This window comes from Parasteatoda tepidariorum, chromosome 8, assembly GCF_982258835.1.
Source record: "Parasteatoda tepidariorum strain Cologne lab strain chromosome 8, Ptep-v5.0, whole genome shotgun sequence".
Lineage (NCBI taxonomy): Eukaryota > Metazoa > Arthropoda > Arachnida > Araneae > Theridiidae > Parasteatoda > Parasteatoda tepidariorum.
Window position 1 is genome coordinate 3,073,809 of NC_141762.1, and position 22,501 is coordinate 3,096,309.

Sequence of the window (22,501 nt, forward strand, 5' to 3'; positions counted from 1 at the left end):
TCTCATCGGAAAATTTAACAAATTTACGATTACGAAAATTTAACAAAATTAATTATGGCTTATATTTTGTTTAAAAAAAATATGTCATTAATGTGCATTTTTAATTCTAACGATTTTAAAACAATAATAGTAAACTTATAAAATTCAAAGGATTTTAGTTTTGAACTCGTTCTGTTAAATCATATTTTTAAATATAAAAAAAAGCTAATATAAGCATCTATACTTCAGTTATAATAGAACCAGACTCTCCAAACTAATAACTATGGTTGAATAAGCAAATATCCTTCCTTCGATTTTAATTAACCTAAGTTCTGTAAACCGAAACTAAACAAAACCGAAACTATAGTATATAATTGCTCGTAATCTGAATGATCTCTGCTTTTAAAGCTTCAATAAACTAACAAATAAATTATGAGCAATGAATAGACATCTTTAAACAATATACAAAATAATATACTGGTTTACGGAAATGAAAAAATTTTAGAATTTAAATTAAATTGCTTTTTAATGATCAACATCGATTACGCGCAATGCTAAGGTACGGCGGGGATGTTAGAAAATAATCACTGGAACGACGCGAACGCCACTTTTTGTGCGTAAAACCGGTCTGTCAAAAGCGTGTTGCTTTTCTGAACCCCCCCGGGGAAAGTTAAATGTCCTTATCCCCTATATTAGTCTATTTCTTTTAATTTAATGAGTTATTTTTTCTCCTATCTTAGTCGAGATATATAGTTATTTATTAGCATAATAAATGAATCTGCATGCTTGAATAATTTATTTTAAAAGAAATAATAAAACTGAAATAGTATCTATGATAAAATATATTTAGAGAAATCAAAATAGTTCTGCAAGCAGATTCTTGAATTTCTCACAGATGCAATCGGGTAGAAACTGTCCGTCGGAAGCAATCGTCTTCTTCTGGACTTGTCATAGTATGTATTTGCGATCTCAGTGTACGTGATGTATGTGAATAAACTCTTATAAATCCAAAATTTATAACTCTTTAATGAGTTATAAATCCGAAGTTTACTGCTCTTTAATGATTTGAATAGTTTTTTATTACCATTTTGATCTCCTATTATGAATTATTGTACTAGCAATTTTGTCTACTTGTTTTAAATTTTTAGAAGTTGCGTTCGTTCAACGTAATCAGAAGCATATCTCTTACAGGTAAATATCTTTTTGTTTATATCTGAGAAGAGATTACGTATCTCTACTGATTAATCACAACACCCCTTAATAAACAAATGTCCCCCTTATTTCATTCTTAATCTTACAAATTCAGAAATAATCATATATTTACATATTAGATATCATTCTAATGTGAAATTTTAATACTATTTAAGATATTTGAAGTTTATTAATTACTTTAAAAATATTTTAGAGATGATTTTCCAGTTTCATATCCTTTTTTGAAAAGTGATTAGTTAACCTGTACAGCAAATAATAATCTTGAACATGGCCGGGGATAGCATGGATATTGGAGAGGGATATTCGTCCATGGTAAGAGCTTATTATCATAGTTCATTTTATGTATATATCTATTACTTTTATTACTTTATTTAAATGCGCCTAAATTATAGATTAAAAATAAAAGTTAATGTATAATTTTCTTCACTTAAAGTATTTATTTTTGTATAGTACATATTGCATGCATTTGTATTATTTTATTGATTGAGTAAAAGTAACTTGCATAACTGTGTTTAAAGCATGATTTCATTTTTTTAAAGATCAGTAGCGAAGTTTGCTGGTGCTGAAAGATGCAAAAAACTGTAAAATAATTTACTGTCAAAATGTGCAGTTTTTGAAACTGTATCACAGTAAATTTTGTAGTGAAATAAAAACAAACATTATATTACTATCTGACATATTTGAAACCATTTCTGAATGGTTAATATTAAATATTTTTATTAAATATAACGTTAAATATTTAAAATTTTAAGCTATTTATATATGTTTCATTCAATGAGAATGATGCTCTTAATTTGACACATTTGATAAAAGTTATTGTTAACTTTTGCTTTAGAAATTAAATTTTTGTTTCATCTATGATGCTGTTTCTGTTGAAATAACTATTTTATTACAAGATGATCAAAAAGGCATTATTTTGGTTTAGAGTGGTGCAATTCTTAAAAGCATTATAAAACTCCTACCATTTACATTTTTTGACCTTTCAAGTTTAAACAAGAACTTTTTAGAAGGATTTGTTTGGTTAAAATAAATTTACTTTTTCACTTTTCTGTTTGTTTTTTGGATAAATAAAAATTACTACTTGCTTTTTTAATTCAATTTATTTGATTAAAAATGGTATTTAAATAAATGCTTCGTTTACATTTTATTTTCTGTTTTTTACTTGATATGTTTTATTTTGTATATTTTTTACTTGATGTATTCTGTTTTCGTTTCAATTTTATTAGTGTTCCACACACTATTATTTTGATATATTTTGCTTTCGCTATATTATTAAAGTATTAGAAAGCATTCCTTTTTACAAGTATAATTGTGTGAGCTGATGACACATATATAAATACACATATATATATTTAAAATACAAAAAAAAAAAACTTTGGCAAACACAAGTTTATATTGATATTGAAAGTAACTTGCAGAAGTCAGTTGAAGAGTATGGTTTAGTATGACAATGAGCCCTACTTACAAATTGTTCCTGACATGTTTCTAGTTAAAAACATGATTTCTAATTAAAAAAAAAGGAAATTCTGAAAATCTATCATGAAATAATATTTAGATACACATTGGTGTAATACTGCCAATCAGTTTAAAAATGGAAAAAAAAAAACAGATATGTTGGAAACCTTTACGTTATTTCATAAAGTTAGTACAGTCAATTCGCTGTAACTCGAAGTACGATAACTCGAATATTACTATAACTCAATTTTTTTTATGAGATCCCGACCCTTTTATCTTTAATTTCATGTTAATTATTCTCGATTACTCGAATTTTACTCCCTTTAACTCGATTTTTTTTTGGATCTTTTAAAGCAAGAAAAAAAAACCTAGGAGCTGAAATCTTTCTCCTCCCTCTGCAACAATATCTTTCGCACTCTTCATGTAGAAGATAAAGCTGTCCCTCTTGAAGTATGTGAACAGTGGTTAAGTGAAACTTTACCAAATTTACTTCAAGGATACATTTAAAATGATGTTTTCAATATTGATAAAATGGGTTTATTTTTAAAATGTCTTCCAAATAAGACTATGATGTTTAAGGATGAAAATTGCTCAGGGGGTAAAATGTGCAAGGAAGGTTTTACTGTCCTAGTTGGAGGAAATGCGTCTGGGACAGAGAAATTGCCCTTACTTGTTATCGGAAAATACCGAAATCCCCGATGTTTCAAGAATGTAAAAACGTATCCTTTGGATTACAAGTCTAACAAAAAGTTTTGGATGACATCAGTTTTATTTGAAGACTATGTAAGAAAATTGGATCCAAAATTATTCGCTAAAAAAAAGAAAAGTGATACTCTTAATGGATAAATGCACAGCGCATAGTGATCTACCTAATTTGAAAGCCGTAAACTTGCAGTTTCTCCCGCCAAACACAACAGCAAAGTTGCAGCCGATGGACCAGAGTATCATAAAGTGCTTCAAACAGTCTTATCGTAAATGGCTTGTCAGAAAAATGATCTTAAATATTGTAAGCATTTAGAAGATTTGTAATTAATAAGCATTAATTAAATAATCCGACAATATTTTGAGAGTCCAAAACCAAAACTAACGGTAAGTCGAACTTCCGATATGTCGAAGTTTTTGGTCAGTCCTATCAGATTCGAGTTATCGCGAATTCACTGTATAAACTTTTGCAATGTTTGGAAGATTTTAGCTTTTGAATAATAAAAACTCGTGTAAATAGATCATATTTTTTTATTAATAAACTTCATTGTTTCTTCAGTTTTAATTCTGTTGTTTCAATTAATTCAATTTAAAAAAAACTGTTATAGATGGGTCTCATGTACGTTTTCAACTTGATTGTGGGAACTGGTGCTCTCGCGATGCCTTCACCCATTGCTGAGGCTGGTTGGCTTCTCAGTCTTATCATACTCATCGTCCTCGCTTTTATGAGGTAAATAATTTATAATGCATGTTACTGAAATATATTTAGAATTTAGAATTTGTTACCAATATCACATAAGTTGAATTTGTAATGAATTACCAAATTCATGTATTATGTGGAGTTTATACTATGTTTACTCATGTGAAATTTTTATTTATAATTTTCTCAGACTTAAAGCTTGTTACATTTTGCTTCAGAAATTGTGTTTTATATAAGTTATTTATTAAACGGTGTATTAAAAGTTCATAGAATTCTATATTGAACCTTAATTCTGAATGAGTTAATTAAAATTGTATTAAAAACTTTTTTATAAATTTTACATCAATTTTAAATCTTAGGGGGAAAATTAACTTATATATGATTTTTATCGTTATGTTCAAAATATCAATATTCTTTTATGTAGATACTAGTTATTTGTAGAATGTTTAATTTATTAGTAATTATTCATTGTTGTAATTTAATACTTTTAAGCAGTTTTCTTTCGATAATACAAGAGAAAAATATAAAAAATTTTCTGCTTGAAGCTAAGTTTAGTTTAATGAGCGAAACTAAAATAAATGTGTGATGCCTGTTGCCAAGTTCAATGCTAGATTGTTATTGTAGAATTGTTTGTATCAGAGATTATGACTTTTATACAAACAGAATTTCAACATAAAAATTAATATTCTACTTATGAATACAATATATGATTTGTAGTTGTGAACTGGAATGGAATGCAATGGGTTAATTTAATAATATTTTTTATAGTAAGATAATGATTATTTTAAAATTTTTATATAATTATAAAATTAGGTTTATTTATACTACTTTAAGTGAAACATAAAAAAAAAATTATAGTTTTAATTTCTTAAGAAATTCATTAAGTTTATTTTTCTCTCGAGTTACTGCTTTGTAGTTGTCATTTATTTAAAAATTAGCCAAAAAAGAATTATGATCTAATTTTCAGTTTGAACCTTTTTCTTGTCTTTCTAAAGTATTCAATGTATATTTCTGCATTGTTATTTTATGATTATAATTTTTTCCATTGTTTTGTAGTTTTGTCACAGTGACATTTATGACAGAATCAATGGCTGCTGCTAATGCTGTTCTTCATTTTCGTACTGTTAAGCATTTAAAGAAAATTATAAAAAATGAAGATGTCATAATTGATGATTGTGGAGGCCAACAGTTAGTTGTAAGATGTTTCAATATATGTAATGTTAAGAGCAAAATGTTCTTGTTTATAACTTTGTATCAAGTTAACTTGGTATTGCAAAGGAACCATAATTCTTTGACTTATTACAATTTTAATTGATATAGTTATTACATAATGCAATTTTAAACAAAATTAAAACTATAAATTTTTTTGATTACGATAAAGTGCAGTTGATTTACTGCAATTTTATTTAGAAAAATTTAATTGAAAGTATTACTTTACATATGTATAATACAAAAATTATAAATACTTTTGTATTAATAAAAACATTAAAACTCTTTTCATAAAATGTCTTTGGTAAAGAATAGGTGTAGAGATATTCTATTTTGGGACTCAACGCTGAAAACATACCAATAAATAATAATTAGATTCATATTCCAAAGGAGTTATTTTTAGAATCTTGCCCCTTTTCACTTCCATATTAGGAAGCATTAAATGATTTTCCTTAATGTGTAGGGTTACAAGGTATGCGATGATTGAGCCTTTTCACTCAGTTTCTGTTAGTACTTAATGCAGGAGCGATTGTTTTCGCATGACTCTAGCTGTGTGATGTGTTCCATGTAAGATCTGCCGGAACCATCCGGAGTTTTGTCCACCCCCTCCCTTGTGGAGAGTGGATGTGAAATGTTATAGCCACCAGCCTACCCATAAATAAAACCAATGAAGAAATAAGTGGTTCACGTCTGAATTATTTAAGCTAATTGCAACCAATGATAACAGGGTTGTAGCCCTGTTATTACACACACACACACACACACACACATATATATATATATATATATATATATATATATATATATATATATATATATATATATATATATGTATATATTATATATATATATATATATATGTATATATATATATATATATATATATATATATATATATATATATATATATATATATATATATATATATGTATATATATATATATATATATATATATATATATATGTATATATATATATATATATATATATATATATATATGTATATGTATATATATATGTATATATATATGTATATATATATATGTATATATATATACAGTGCCCGCCGCTAATAAAATCACTGGATAATAAAATCAGCCGCTTTATAAAATCAAATCGGCAAGAACCGAATCGTTACAATATTAATACATGTTAAAAGCATCCTTTAATAAAATCAATGCCGCCGCTTTTTAAAATCAAAATTTTGACTACATAATAAATCAAAAGTGCAATATTTCAGCTTCTTTTGTTCTTATTTATAAAATTTCATTTTTTCAAAGTTTAAAGACTTTTTTAGAAGAAGCAACAGTTACTCACAAGCCTGTGAAACTGGTGTGGTTATCATTTTCCTGCGATATTCATAGTGTAAGAGTTACGGAAAAGTGTGGGTGGTAAGCGGCGAGTTCATAGAAATCAATGTCAATTCCTTGACTTGAATGAAGTTTGGAGAAACCTATCTCATTCAACAGGGGGTCGTATTCTTATCTTAATTTTTATTGAATGAACCATAGAAGGTAGAGAAGTTTCTTTTGTTATCTATCTTAACAGAGAATATGAGTAGATTTCCAAAAACTGTGCGCATGTTCCGTAGCTAATTGACGATAACCTGCAATCATCAGGAGAAAAATCTGATTCTGAAATTGTTACCGATATCAAAAATTTCAAAGTTATTTTCAATCAAGAAATGGAGGAATCAAACTCAGAAGATGAAATAAACTCATCAGTGCCATCTTCAATGGAAGTCAGAAAAGCACTTAATGTATTGCGGCAAGCTTAGAACAAAGAGGAGGAAATATCGAAAACTATAAAGACTTCTATAAACTCTCAAATGATGTTGAAAAGTTAATTTTAAGTACTGCAACTCAAGCAACCATTGATCGGTTACTATTTGCAATTTAATCTTATGTAGGGTTTTACTTTATTAAAATAATTAAATTAGTTAAAATGAAATATTAACGTTGTCATTATTTCAGCTTTTAAAGTGTGTGCATTTAGAATACAAAAAATAAAATTTTTTTTTTTTTTCAAATGTTGAATCGCCTCTTAATAAAATCAGCCGCTTAATAAAATCAAAAGAACATAAAACGAAAGTGATTTTAATAAACGGCGGGCACTGTATATATATATATATCTATATATATATACACTTATATGACCAATATTAATTCTGATAATTATAAGATAAGCTATCTTGTAGCAAAATCAGAAAGATAAAAAGAAAAGATTTTCTGTGGAAAATATGTTGGATATGCATAAAATAAATTTTGGTCACTAAATACTATACCATCTTATTTTTCTAGAGTTATAAGAAGAAATTTATTTTATTTCTTATCCAGCCTTCAACAGACAAATAGTTATGCATAGAGGAGTTTTTTTCTTTACTGAGGATTTCAACTATGGCAACATTATTTTTTTTCTCCCTTCTTTACTGCATTTGGAATTGTTCTTTAAAATAACTAATAAGAACAAGATATTAAAATAATAATAAAATTGATCATTCACTTATTTTTATTTGTAATATAGTTTAATTTTTAGGGTTTCTTTTTCTTACTCTGTGCGCAACATACCTTTATTAATGCAATTTTAACTTAGATTAATTTTTAGGGTTTCTTTTTCTTACTCTATGCGCAACATACCTTTATTAATGCAATTTTAACTTAGTTCATTTCCTGGTACTTCTGTTGTGTCACATTAAACAAACTCATAAAAAGAAAATTATTAAATCTTGTTATTTTTGTTAAGAATTACAGTTCTGTTTGTGTTTCACAGTTCTCATTCTTTACCTGAAATATATTTGTTAAATAGTTTTCAGTTTAATTTATAGTTTGTGCAAGTTGATTTCTTTTCCAGTGCAATACCATTGTGAAAGTTGATTTCTTTTTCTTTTCAAAAAAACTTCTGTAGAATGTCTGGATTAATCTATTTAACTTAACATTACCCCCATTTCTACATTTTTTCCAGGATCATAAAAATTTCTTTTTAAATCAATAGTTGGATGCTATGTTTTTCCGTAAACCTGGATTTATCTGTTGTTATACTACTGCTATGCTGCTGTTTTTAAAATTGTTTTAGTAACTTAGTTTCTATAAATGTCAATTTTCGAATTAATCTGCTTATATTTCTATAGGAACAATTTGATAATGATGAAGTAATTTGCAATTCAGCAGCAAATGAAAAAGTTCCACTGTTGTTAAGTAAGTGTCATTTATAACTAATTCTCAGTTTTTACTTATTTAAAGTCATGGTCAATAATTTAAGATTGTTTAAGTTACTAACTGCCTTTATCTGTATTTAATTGAATGAAAGAAGATCATTCTGATTGAATCACAATAAATTTTGTCTACTGCAGTTTGGAGTAGAATAAAGAGAAATGAAATAGTTGCATCATAGATTAAAAATCATACATTAAATATATTAAGTATATACAATCGAACCTCGATTTCACGAATTTTTCGATATCTCGAAGAAAAAATAATTCCCTTCAAATTTTCTATACACTCAATGTTAGAAAAAACTTGATTTCACAATTTTTTTTTCTAATCCCTCGATAACTTGAATTTTTTTCCATTAATAGTGTAGATTTTTTTTCTAAAATTAAACAAATATTCCAAAAAAATTTAAAAATGGCTGACAAGGCATGGAATGATGTGTCTTCCTCTACGATAATGAATGGCTTCAAGAAGTCTGGATTCATTAAAGATCATAAAAGTAGTCAAACAATCAATATCGTTAATTCTGCTAAAAACTACACCGAAAATGATTGGAACAGATTGACCGGATTCATGAAGCTTGATGACATGGAATTTCATGACTGTAAACGTTGAGGATGCAGTCAGTGGGATGACAATGGTATCATCACTCAAACGAAAGCTTCTTGTGAACTATCAGAAGAAGAGGATGAGGAAATCGAAGATTTACCGCTCAATGTTACTAACAAACAAGCACTTTCTGTAGTGGATATTGTAAGGAGATTTATTGAGAGGCAGCCAAATATGTCAGGGGAGACATTTAAAGCCATAGTCCACTTAGAAAGAGTTATAGACAAACTTTCTTACACATCTCTAAAGCAAACAACAATTGAATCTTTTTTTAAATGAAAGTGTAAAAAGTGTTTTTAGAATACATATGGAATAGTAAATAAGGTATGTAAAGAGCATTTTTCTTTATTCTACCATCGATCACATGCGATTTTCGATAATTCGGATTTTCGATATCTCAAATTTTTTTCTCCTCTCCCTTCAAGTTCGAGATATCGAGGTTTGACTGTATTTTAAATATAAAGTATTGCAAATATATTCATTATAGTGAAAAAAACAAAACATGGTCAGAAACATATATTAAAAATAAACATGGATTAAAATTTCAAAAAACCACTTTGTTTTATGATACTGTTATGAGGTAGTTGTTTCCTGTAGAAAAATCCTGAAAAGGTCATGAACTCAAAAGTTTGAATATAATTTAGTCTATTATTTGACGCAATATTGTATCTTAAATTCTAAGAGCATCCTAAATTTAATGTCAATAAATTATTAATACTTCAATAATAGCATAAATAAAATTAATTTGAATCATTTATCATTTTTTTATAAAATAAAAAAAAAAATACTTTATGAAAAATAGAGAAACTAAGATGTCAGAAATTTTCTGTTCTTATTTCTATTTTTCAATAATTAATAATTTAATTTAACTTCATATTCTTTTGATAGTTTCAAATAATTATTCTTTTAATTATGTTGTTTTCAAGTACTAGCTGTTGTTGAAATTTTTTTTTCTATTCCTAAAATTAATTTTATAGATTCTGTTGATACTATCACAGAAAACTCTACTGAGTATTTTAATATCACTGAAAGAATAGAAATGGTAAGTAAAAAACATTTTCCTATGTAGTTCTTCTTTAAAATTTTATTTTTGTCTTAATATGTGCTATTTCTTGATTGCCCATAAGTAATGATCTGCAATTGTATATCAAATATTTATTCAATAATATTTGAGTTATGCCTTTTTTATATATACAGGGTTGCCACAGGCGACTAAAATGCAACTATTTTCAGCATAAGGCGACTATGGCAACTTTTTTTGCCTAAAAAGGCTAAAAAAAGCAACTATTTTCAGGAAAAGGAGACTTTTCTGTACTCCTAGCAATTTTTTTTAGCATAAATTGGGTAGAAAACCTGCAGCCCGCAAAATCTTCTGAACACGCTGAATTTCTTTTCTTGAAAAATAAAAAAATGTAAAATAGAAATAATAAAATTTAAAAAAATTAAATAAATAAGTAAAAGAGAAATTTTAGATTTCGAATTTGAGTCATCACTTTTTAATGCGATCAATTTGAACCAGATTCTGTCGTAAATCTATTTCGTTTCTCGATCGCCTTTTCAACGGTTTTTCCACGAAATTCTGCACAATTTTAAAAAAAAATTTCATGCGATATTACGATTCATGAATTTTGAATTTGAGTAATCACTTTTCACAATCAATTATTGATAAAAGGGAAAATTTCTTAGAATAAGTGTGTTTTTTTCAATGAAAAAGTATTTTTTGAATGAATTCTAGTAATTAAAAGTTTTTAATTTTTTTCAATAAGAAACTTCACAGTTACAGTAAATATTAAAATTATGGCTGAAAATTTGGATAGTTGTTAGTTATTCGAATTTATCCTTATTATCACTTACTTGCGTGCATATAAAGTTATGTTTATCTCATTGTAAAGAGAACAAGGTGATGAAATAACTAATGGTTAGATAAGAATAAATGTATTTACTTTTAATACATATAATTTCTATCTAAATTACTTATAAATTTTAAGATTTGAGCATCGTTTCATCAAAATTTCAGAAGTGCAGAGTTTAGCGATATTACTTTGATATGTTGGCGCATTACAATGTTACAATGCGCGTTACAAAGTAGCATTTGTTTACTTTTCGTTACCAACTGTATAAAATGCTAGTTTGTTTTAAATTTCAACTAATTATGGAAATTTTTGTTTACAATTTGTTGAAATAAACAATACCTTTTCAGGTGAATATGCGATATTTTTTTCCTGAAAAAGTAATAAATTATATAATTTGTTTCATTAATTATTATTTCTCAAATAAATGGCATAATCATTATTAATTTTCATATTTTATTTAAGCATCTATTAAAAGCTGAAGTCTTTTCATAAGACTTTTTTTTTTTTCATTGACGTTAATTTTTTAACAATTTCAGATGCTAGACAATGTTTCTTAAAAAATCTGTAATATCATGTGCTTTCCAATCTTAAGGTTTATAAATTGATACTCTTAGAATAACAGAACCTTCAGAATAACACCAAATGAGCGAGTGGCGCCAATTTCGGTGTATCATCTGGCAACCCCCTTGGACAAAAATATGACGCCAGCGCATGCGCTCTTGGATATTGTCATCACTCTTTTCAATACTATCTAATCACTCTAGTAAAATGCTATGCACTCTAGTAAAATGCTATGCACTTTCTTTGGGATATAGTGCCCATATTAAGTTTCCGGTGCACTGCCGTTAAGGTCTAAAATATTTGGACAGTGATACACAAATTTCAGTGTTGAGGTTATATGATACAGAGCTTGTATTATAATTATAAATAAATAACTTTGTATAATCACTATTTGAATAAAGCATTTATTTTATTTTTAAAGGGAAAGATGGCCATGCTGTTTTTTAATAAAAGTAAGTTAAAAAATTTTATTCTTAAGCTATTTGTTCTTTTTTTTTTGCCTAACGTTTGTAATATAATATTTAAAAAAAAAAATTTTTTTTTTCAGTTGGTGTTAACATTTTCTACGTTTGTATCGCTATATATTTATATGGAGATCTTGCAATCTATGCAGCAGCTGTTTCAAAGTCTTTGAAGGATGTAACATGGTGAGAAGAACTTTTTTTTTTAATTGAAATTCCTTAGCATCTTGAAATTCTTAAGTCTAGCATAAGCTCCAAAAATGTTTGGAAGTAAAAATGCTTACAATAATTTCTTCTTGATTAATATTTTGAGTATACTTTAAACTCTTTTTTTTAAGACTCTTTTTGTTTGTCCAATAACAGGGTGGCCCCCCACCTGGAATTATCAGGGAATTGTTTTTGTTCTGGAAAAAACCTGGAAAAATCTAGGAAATTTAGATATAAACCTTGAAAAATCAGGGAATTTTAAAGAAAGGCTGGAATTTTTTTTTTTAGATAATTTTTTAATTTCACTAATTTAAATTATTTACTAATTTTCTTAATTCAAATTATTTCATCCATTCTACCCACTTTTTTTAGACGGAAATATATTGCCAAACAGTTGAAATATCATAAACTTAGTGATATTTTGCTTAGATCAAAATTTGCTTGTACAGCTCTGTTAAACTAGAATGTCACATAAAATCTCCCACGGCTGCTAAATGAATGTAGAAACCTTTTACTGCTATGGGACTGTGCAATTTAGTAAAATTCTGGCGGAGGTGGAAGGGATTAGGATATTTGTTTCTGTTTTTAAATTCTGTCTGTGGGCTGAATCCATTTAAGGCTCAAGTTTGTTCTGAAGCTTTGGTGGCAATTTTTTTCTATTTTGACAAAATGATTCGATATGTTTTTGTATTTTTAACTTTGGGAAATTCTCCAAAAATTAGTTGGTTATAATTTAATAATAATAGATTTTATATTGCATTCTATTTCTTCTGAAAGCTTTTGTACTCCCATTCAAAGAAATTTGTGAATTATTTTTTCTCAGCAAACCAACCAATCACACATTTTTTTTTACAATCGCTAACAGCAATGTTTGTCGACAAATTGTTACAATTGTTGCATTAAGGCTAATTTTTCTATTTCATTTTAACTTTTTATAGCCTATTTTAATTTCTTAAATAAATTAAAGGTTTTTTTAAGAACTAAGTATACATTAATATTTAATTTTACTGTTTTGTTCGTAAATATTTGATCTGTATAGTTATGTTGGTAAATATTTGAATAACGTTTGTTGGTAAATATTTTATTTGTATAGTTAAATTTGAATTGTATAGTTATCAACAATATCAGAAGTTCGTGAATGTTGCTTACTTTCCAGAGGTGATATTTTCAAAACTATTCCTCCTGTTACCCTGAAAAGCTGACAAAGACTAAGGAATGTATAGGAAATATATTAAATGATGTATAAACATAAAATATAATTTTTTTTTTATTCATATGTGTTAAGTACAAAGAAGGAAAACGAGACTTAGTGTTTTAGTTCTGCACTGTACAAGACTCTAGTTGTTAAAACAAAAACAATTGACTATACTAAACTAAAAAACTATGTGTTTAGATTGGAATTCTTTAAATATTTTAATTTCATATAAGAAAAAAAAGTATAAAATTTAAAGAATTTTATCTTTTTTTTCTTTTTTAGTTTAAACAACAAAAAATTAAACAATTTTACATTTGTGACATTTATTTTTGGATACTGAAGCTCTTAAAATAATAATGCTAATTAAAAAAAAAAAACACTATTTAAAAAATTTAACTTGAGATATTGGTTTGAAGAAAATATGATCAATTAATTTTTTAAAAAGTACTGTTAAGATAAAATACAGTTTACAGTACAGCTTTATATTGAAATGTAAATCCAGTGACTCGCAAAAGTGTTGGTACACTTATGACTTTAAATGAAATAAGATTATTCATTAATTAAAATGAATATTTCAGACTGGATATTTAATAATAAAAAAATATATTCTATTCTTAGCAAAACTGCATGGAATATTTTAAAAACAAAGCAAAAGTTTATTTGTAAGAAATCAATCGTCAAAAAGTAACAAACACTTTATCGCACAAAAGTCATTGTACACTTTCGAAAAAATCTCTGCCTATTAGTAAATATTCTAATTAGTAATATTTAGTAGAGTTTCCTTTCACATCTAGAATAGCTTTTATAAGTTTGTAAATAAATGTAACTTTTTTTTTTTTTTTTTTGTCTGGTCAAATTCGAGCAGAATTTTTTTTATAAAATTTTACAAAAACTTTTTCAGCACTCGATTGTAAATTTGTGAATTTTTCCACAAATTTTATAATTTTAATCTCTGATATGAAGTCCTTCTTTTAAACATTTTATCGCATATTACACAGTGCAATAGGACACAATATATCAATTTAACAATATTCATTATTGATTTACCTTTTATGATGACAAATAATCAACTTTCAAATTTGGTCTATTGTTTTATTATGACCATGAGGCGTTTTTAAATGATAAAAGAAAATATTGCAGTGAAACAAAAATTAAAATATAATTTTTCTATCTCAAATTTGATACTAGATTGCAAATAAATATTTAAAAAATTAAATGAACAATAATTAAACAAAAAAAATTAAAGCAACAGATGATAATTTTAATTCTGAAATCAGAAAACATTTCATTTTTGTTACTATATTTGATTATTGATATCTTAAAAATAAACTTTTGCTTTGTTTTTAAAATGTTCCATGCAGTTTTGCTTAAGATTAGATTATACATCTTATCTGAAATATTCATTTTAATAAATGAATTTTTATTGCCTATTTAAATAACAGTTATAAGTGAATGAAGACTTTTGGGAGCCACTATAATTATAAAAATTTATTAATATATAATCACCTGAAATGGTTTTCCTTTTTGTTTAATGAAAATATATTAAACAATACCTATCCAAGGTCTTATTGGTCATTCTTTTTTGCAATTTTCTAGGTACACTTTGAGCAAAAACTACTTAAAGTAACACATTAAAAAAATTTTATTCAATAAAAACAATATATTCTACAAGCTAATTGTATTTTTTCTCCACATGTTTTAATATCCTAAAAATTAATGTTGGATCAAAACATTAAACAGTAAATAAAAAATCTTGCAAAATTGTCAAAATAAATTATTTTTTTCAAGATGATATGTTAAAAAAATATGATTTTAAATAAAATATTTTATAATCTAGACACTTTTTTTGTGCACATCCTGCACTTTATAAGGAAAAAAAAGCGCAGATCTGGAAGTTCAAGATTTTTACTTGGAAAACCTGGAAGAATCAGGGAAATTTGAAATCTGATTTGAGTGGCCACCCTGAATAATATACACTAGATCACAGACATTGCAATAAGTATAATTGGGTGCTTGCACTCCAAGAAAAAGGAGACAACCCTTACCCACACATGTAACCTATGACATTAGCACCAGCTAATCTTTATTAGCAAAATGACATATTAAAGTTTAGCTTGCATAAGTTAGAATGTTAATTAACAATAAGTGATTTTTCCCTACGATTTTCGACTGCATTTGAAACATACTGTATAAGTAAATTACAAAAGAATTTACAAGATTTTTGTAGACAGCAGTATTTTATTTAGTTTGTATTATTATTCCTTCATGCAAATTTTGTAAGATAAATGATGCAACTAAATATAAATAAAAAATTAATTGATATTTTGAAGCTTAGCATAACGTAATATTTTTTATAAAATTTTTTGATACCTGCAGATAATTACCAATTTTTTTTAAAAAGGAAGATTCAATTTGAAATTAGTTATAGATTAGGATAATGCTTTGGTTGGCTAATGCTACATTCATACCTCTCTCTGACTAAGCATCTTTGAAATAGTTACAAAGTACTTCACTTTGCTATATAAATCTAATTAGAACTCAGGAATCCTTAAATAAATGTTGAATTAAATCAGTAATTTCATTTTCAGTGGGGTATGCAAATTTTAATTCAAGTTTCTCAGCATGAATATTTAAAGTTTTTTTTTCTTTCTATGCTTCATAGTATTTATACGCCAAGTGGAGCTTGCAATGTTACAAAGAACAATTCTATTTCTTGTTGGAATCCTGATATTCCAGTCACCAGAGGAGATGCTTACAGAATTTATTTGGTAAGTTAAATTTTTTTGAATTTATTTGATTGTGTAAGTCTTGGAGCTAAATAAAAATTCGTAATTTAATAGGTATATTTAAAATAGCAACCATGCTCTTTAGTAAACTTTAAATAACTAAAATTTTAATAATCTTTAGTAACTGTTTTATTTAATACATATTTGGATAAACAGCTCACCAGTTGAAATTCTCAAATTTATTAGAGATTATTCAAAGCCTTTCTGATAAAATGGTTTACTGTTTAAATACTGGATATTTTGTTTTACTTCGATGAAATGTTCAAAACAATTAAAAATTCCTTTCTATTATATTCTTAAGCCTAAGCATGCTTAATAAGGTGTAGTATTTTGGTTGAAATGAAAATTTATGATTCAAAACGGACCTCACTAATAAAAATGTAGATTAAGGATGCTTATTATTGATTTATAAAAAGATATATGGATTATATATTATCTTCTAAACATTCATGCAAATGAAACCAAAGGCTGTTTTGAAAGATAAACTACACTTCAAAATAATTTATAGTCTGTAATTGAGCCTATGCTTTAAAATGATAGAAAAAAATCAAATGGATAACTGACTAATGGTCAATGGCAGTTTTATCCAATATTTTGCAATCACTAATTCAATATACAGTCTTTATAAATCCATAATGACCATTCGTAATATGCATTTTTATTAGTGATGTCCCTTTTGATTCATAAATTCCAATTTCAACCGAAATACTATATCTTATTAAACATGCTTAGCCTTAAGAATATAATAGAAAGAAAGTTTAATTAGTTTTAAACATTTCATTAAGGTAAAACTAAATATCCAGTCTTGAAACAGTAAACCATTTTATCAGAAGGGCTTAGAATTATCTCTCTTAATTTAAGCTCATAAATTTGAGGGTCATTATGGATTTATAAAGACTGTATATTGAATTAGTGATTGCAAAATATTGGATAAAATTGCCATTGGCCATTAGTCAGTTACCTATTTTCTTTTTTTCTATCATTTTAAAGCATAGGTTCAGTTACAGACAATAAATTATTATTAAATGTAGTTTATCTTTCAAAACACAGTCTTTGGTTTCATTCATATGAAGGCTTAGAAGAGGACCGAACAAAATATTGTGCAGTAATAAAATGTTTTTATTTATGGTGGTTAATTATTTTCTTCTTCTTCTATATTTTGCCTTAATTATAATTTCCCCTCACTAGACATAACAAAATCACCCCAGTTTTAAGTTCTATGCAAAATATGTTCCCTAAATATTTCAATAAAGGCAACTTTACTATTAGGTTCTTACATTTAAAATGTCAGATTTTTTATTGTGATATTAAATAAGCATAACTTAAAACTATTTTAATAATCGAAGTAAAGACCATCACAATCAACACATTTTTGCCAACATGTCTCTAGTTTTTGGAAACCACTTTCAAAAAATTTGGCTCTCTGGTGTGAATAAAAGATTGAAAGTCATTTTTAATCTGTTGTAGATTGGTGAACTTACTTTCTCGGAGAAAGTTGACCTAATGTTTAAAAAAATCATAATGTTTAAAAAAAAATGATAATGAGATGTATGTCCCCCTCAATTCCTATTCTTCTCCGAATACTTTATAATACTCCCCCCCCCCCCAATAATAGCTAAAAATAACATTTTCATGAATCATCTTTGAATTAAATTCAGCTAAATTAAACTTACTATAAATGCATGAATTTCAGATTTGAAAAAAATCATACAGTTCTAATAATTTTTGTTAAATCACTCTTTGTGTCATTTACCCCCCGACACCAATTTTTATAAATTTTATGAAATTTAAAATGTTTTTAAAAAATAAATAAGTAACACATTGTGTTACATCCTACCTACTCTGTTTTTTATTTTTAAAGAATTTTTAAACATATGAAAGTTATTAAAAATTGGTGTAAATGTAAATTACCCCAAGTGTTATTTTTACATAAATTATAGAAACTACTTTTTTTTTTAATCGATGTGTTCTTAAAGTTTACATATATGACATTTGTAAATGATGGAATCGACCCTAAGAATCTTTTGAATTTTATGGCTTTGCTATGAATATTTTTCATAATTTTGTGATTTTATTGTTATTACTCTTTGTGAATTATTTGAATGAATAATTCCTGAATTTTTTTCACAGCTTTCATTTTTGCTTTTACTTGGACCTTTTACATTTTTTAATGTTCAAAAGACCAAATATTTACAAGTCTTTACTTCATTAATGAGATGGTTAGGTAAATATATTTTATTTTTTATGAATCTTTTTGTCTTGAAATTAATTTGTCTCCCTGGAAATTATATGCTAAATATGACTAAATCTTTTTTTATATATATTTTAAATTATCGCAAGCTAAACCACTTTTATTATATATTTTTACCTTTTTGGAATAATATATATTATAATCTTTAAGAGTAATTCTATAACTATTTGAAATAAAAACTAGGTTTATTATACAAATATATATATATAGTTCTTTCGCCAGGAGTTGGCTCCGCTTTAATCACATGGTATTCGACGATACTATTTCGCTATTTTTGGGAGAAGGATGTGAACAATCCTGAAAAAGATTGCTATTTGACGATCTTATGACAAAAATATTTATCTTCCAATCTTTATGTGAATTTTTTTCTTGTCTCAATTTCAAGCACGGAGACGTTTCTCTTCTTACTCCCTGCTCTGAAATTAACTCTTTGTCTGAGGAGATGGAGCCAAGTGCCAACTCCTGGTGAACGAACTATATATATATATATATATACTAACTTTCAGACTGTCTTATGCATGAGGCACTTCAAATAATTATGTTTATGGACAGTTTTAGTGTGTATTTTAGATAACAAATAGCTGTTTCTGACATATTATTACTGCATTCTCATAAATAGATATTACTTATAATATCTAACTTCATTAAAGTTTTTAATTCACTAAACACACGACTAATTATGTTTCTATTTCAGCATTTTCTACCATGATAATCCTGGCAGCTACAGCTATAATTAAGGGAAAAGGTAAGGGACACCCACCTATTGCCAGCCTCAGTGGCGTGCCTAACTTATTTGGAGTCTGCGTGTATTCTTTCATGTGCCACCATTCTCTCCCTTCACTCATCACTCCAATTCGAGATAAAAGCCGCATTTTCCGGCTTTTCGTGATCGACTACTCACTCATTCTCGTCTTCTATTGCCTTCTTTCATTTACAGGCATTTTCGCCTTCGATCAAATCAGGGATGTGTATACCCTGAATTTTGAACCCCAAAACTGTAACACCTCCTCCACAGAGGAAAGCATTGTGCCGGAAAGCGCAGACTTTATTCGATATTTCCTTGCTCTCTTTCCTGTGTTCACACTGAGCACAAACTTCCCAATTATTGCAATAACTCTGCGTAACAACCTAAAATCCATTTTTTTAAATGATAACAGAAATTATTCATTTTTTGTTGAGAAACTTTTGTTCCCCCTTCTAGCTGTGGTTCCGCCCATGGCCATTGCTTTCATCACGGAAGACCTGACTATTCTTGTAGGAATCACTGGATCTTATGCGGGGGCTGCAATTCAGTATATCATTCCTGCACTTTTAGTTCTTTACTCCAGAAAACATATCTTAGCATCATTAGGAGTGGGCGTGACAAACAGACATGCATCTCCATTTCGGCATGTGGCTTGGATTTATTTTGTGTTGTTTTGGGCAGCAATGTGCATTGTTTTCGTAACTGTTAATCATATCATCACACAAAAATAAATTCTGACATCCATTGTAAGAAGCGTACAATTATTAGGAATTTGAAAACCTTAAACCGAGCTAGTCATATAATGAAATATACCTTTTATTATTTCAATGAAATGTAGTAATATGATAGCTCTATAATTTTTATGGAAATATGTACAGTCGAACCCCGCTATATTGAATCAGGGATATATAATGAACACTTGATTGTGATGAACATTTTTAGTGATCTCTTATGAACTCTCATTTGACTGACATTATTTTTAAACATTTATAGTGGGCAACTGAAAGATTAATGGTAATTCACTTATAGTTGTCTCTAATTTCATTTTCTCAATTTTTTCATCTTAAGTTTGCAGGAATTGTGATTGCGTTGTGTCAAATTTTACTCTTTCATGTCCTTTGCTTTTAAACTAGCACAAACAAGCTGTTAAGCAGAAAATTTGATATCTTTTATCCCAGAAGTGAAATTGGCATTAAATATTCTGAATTGTTTTTTTCTTTGCAGAAATTGTTGACTAGGAAATTCTTCACTCATTGTTGATAGGAAAATTGGTGAACTCTACTTAAAATCAAATTGTAGTTAATCAAAAAATCAATTAGTTAGGTTAAAAAATTAATTAGTTTCATTTTTATTTAATTTATTATCTATTAAATAAGGTGATAATTTATAAACAAATTATCTTCGACTGTAATTGTTATTTCCAACAATACTATTGTCATATGCTAAAAAAATAATTTTTCAAAGAATTCGAATATCATGAGACATTATTTATTTATAGATCCACAGACAGTTCACTATAATGGGGTTTAACTGCATATATATAAATAATTTATGCAGTTTTAGTCTCTAAATCAATTACGCAAAAATATATTTTGACTTCCATTGTAAAAAATAGAATTTCTAATCTCATTTAATAAATTTGCAAATCTTTATAACAAGTTTTTGCAGTTTTTAAAAAAAATGCAAGTGTGCCATTACTGTAGAATTTTGATTATTTTTCATTGTATTTTTTGTGCCATTTTTCATAACAATATTTTAATGCAATCTTGTTAATCAGTTTATTGGATTTATGTCATTAAATAAATAACATAATGATAACAATGCAATTTTTTCACTTAAAATTTCAATTCATTTCATTTTTTAAAAATAATATGTTATTTGTAAGTTCATTTGAAAGGTTGGTAATTAAGTCACAAAGTCATCTCTCCAGTTTATAAATTCATTTTAATGTTAATTCCATATTTAGGTTTACAAGTAAATTGCAGGTAGCAAAATATTTATTTTATATTTTAAATTAAAATTGTACTAATATATTTGATAAATGAACTTCTCTTATTTTTTATTTATTTATTGTATTTAAAAAGAAATTTCAGCAATAGTACAATATTCTTCGCTTAAAATTAAACTATATAACTGGAACTGTGACATTCCATATTTTAAATATAATTATTGTTATTTTATATTCAATTATATATTTTTTAATTAACAAAAAATAAATTTTTTCCTTGTGTTGTAGACATGCTTTTATTTTTTTTATTATAAAGTGTATGAGTAAATGTCATTTAATGGTGCCATAATATCTTACCGTTAAAGGAAATTTTGAGTTTAAATGAGTGTGATTGGGTGCTTAAATTTATCTTTTGTTGTGTAGAATATAAACAATATACATATTAGATTTATAAGATGGACGCTTTAATATTTGCTACGACTGCATCTCGTTAATACTCATGATGAAATCGCTTATATCAGGAGCTTGATTTTATTATTTAATTTAGGTCAATCTTATTAGAAACTGTTATTTACGCTCACGATATTTTGTTTATTCTTTCTTGTTAATTTTTTTGTTTTATTTTGTTATTGCGGGTATGCAATTTTTCAAAGAATCTTTATATTTATCGTCTTCTTTCATTCATTGGTTGTTACTGGTTTATTAATAATATGTATATCATTCAATGATGAATTCTGATTTAACTCTATTAGTAGCTTTAACATTATTGAAGTTTTGTTAAGTGTTGAAGAATTTTTTGTAAAAAAATTCTACTTTCTCTATCTTTTTTTTTTTCTTTCAAATTATTTTTTATGCTGTTTTGTTTAATTTACTCTGTTTTGCTAAATACTTGTAATTCTCTATTAGTATTAATCTATTATACCCTAAATTGCCAGTTTATTTTCGAATTTATTAATTTGTAATTATTGTTTTTTAGTCCTTAATTTATTGACTACCTTTAATTAAATGTTTATTGACGCTAGTTTTAGCGGAACCGTCAGTAAGTAAACTAATGAAGCCTGTGATAAATTTAGAAAAAGTAATACTCTTTCTGAAATTTGAAATTAGTGTGTTTCATAAAATTTTAGAATTATTTAACCCAATACCAATCCCAAGTATTTAATACATTGTATATCACTTTCAAAAATCTTAAAATTACACACATACCTAAATTATTAGTTTTGATTCCTTTTTTTTTACATTTTTTTAAAAATATCATTGTTTTTTGAGGAATTTTAGTGATGTTATTTTATGTAAGCATACCTAATTTTAAGATTTATTGTTGAAAAACCATATTTCTTTTTTATATTTAAATAAAAGACAAAATTATTAAAATATCTATCACCATATATGTGATTTATTTCATAAGTGCCTTAACTA

The 22,501-nt window shown here is 26.6% G+C and overlaps 1 protein-coding gene across 1 annotated transcript; it reads left to right on the forward strand.

Moving 5' to 3' along the window:
• The first annotated feature begins 910 nt into the window (after window positions 1–910).
• On the forward strand, window positions 911–21,128 carry LOC107450793 (putative sodium-coupled neutral amino acid transporter 12). The gene is made up of 11 exons (XM_071180779.2): window positions 911–1,170; window positions 1,385–1,503; window positions 3,957–4,078; window positions 5,105–5,243; window positions 8,385–8,451; window positions 10,053–10,117; window positions 11,911–11,941; window positions 12,037–12,136; window positions 16,015–16,120; window positions 18,269–18,362; window positions 19,084–21,128. Exons 2-11 carry the CDS (start codon window positions 1,459–1,461, stop codon window positions 19,863–19,865), a joined length of 1,551 nt encoding a protein of 516 aa, XP_071036880.2. The 5' UTR covers window positions 911–1,170; window positions 1,385–1,458; the 3' UTR covers window positions 19,866–21,128.
• The last annotated feature ends 1,373 nt before the right edge of the window (window positions 21,129–22,501 follow it).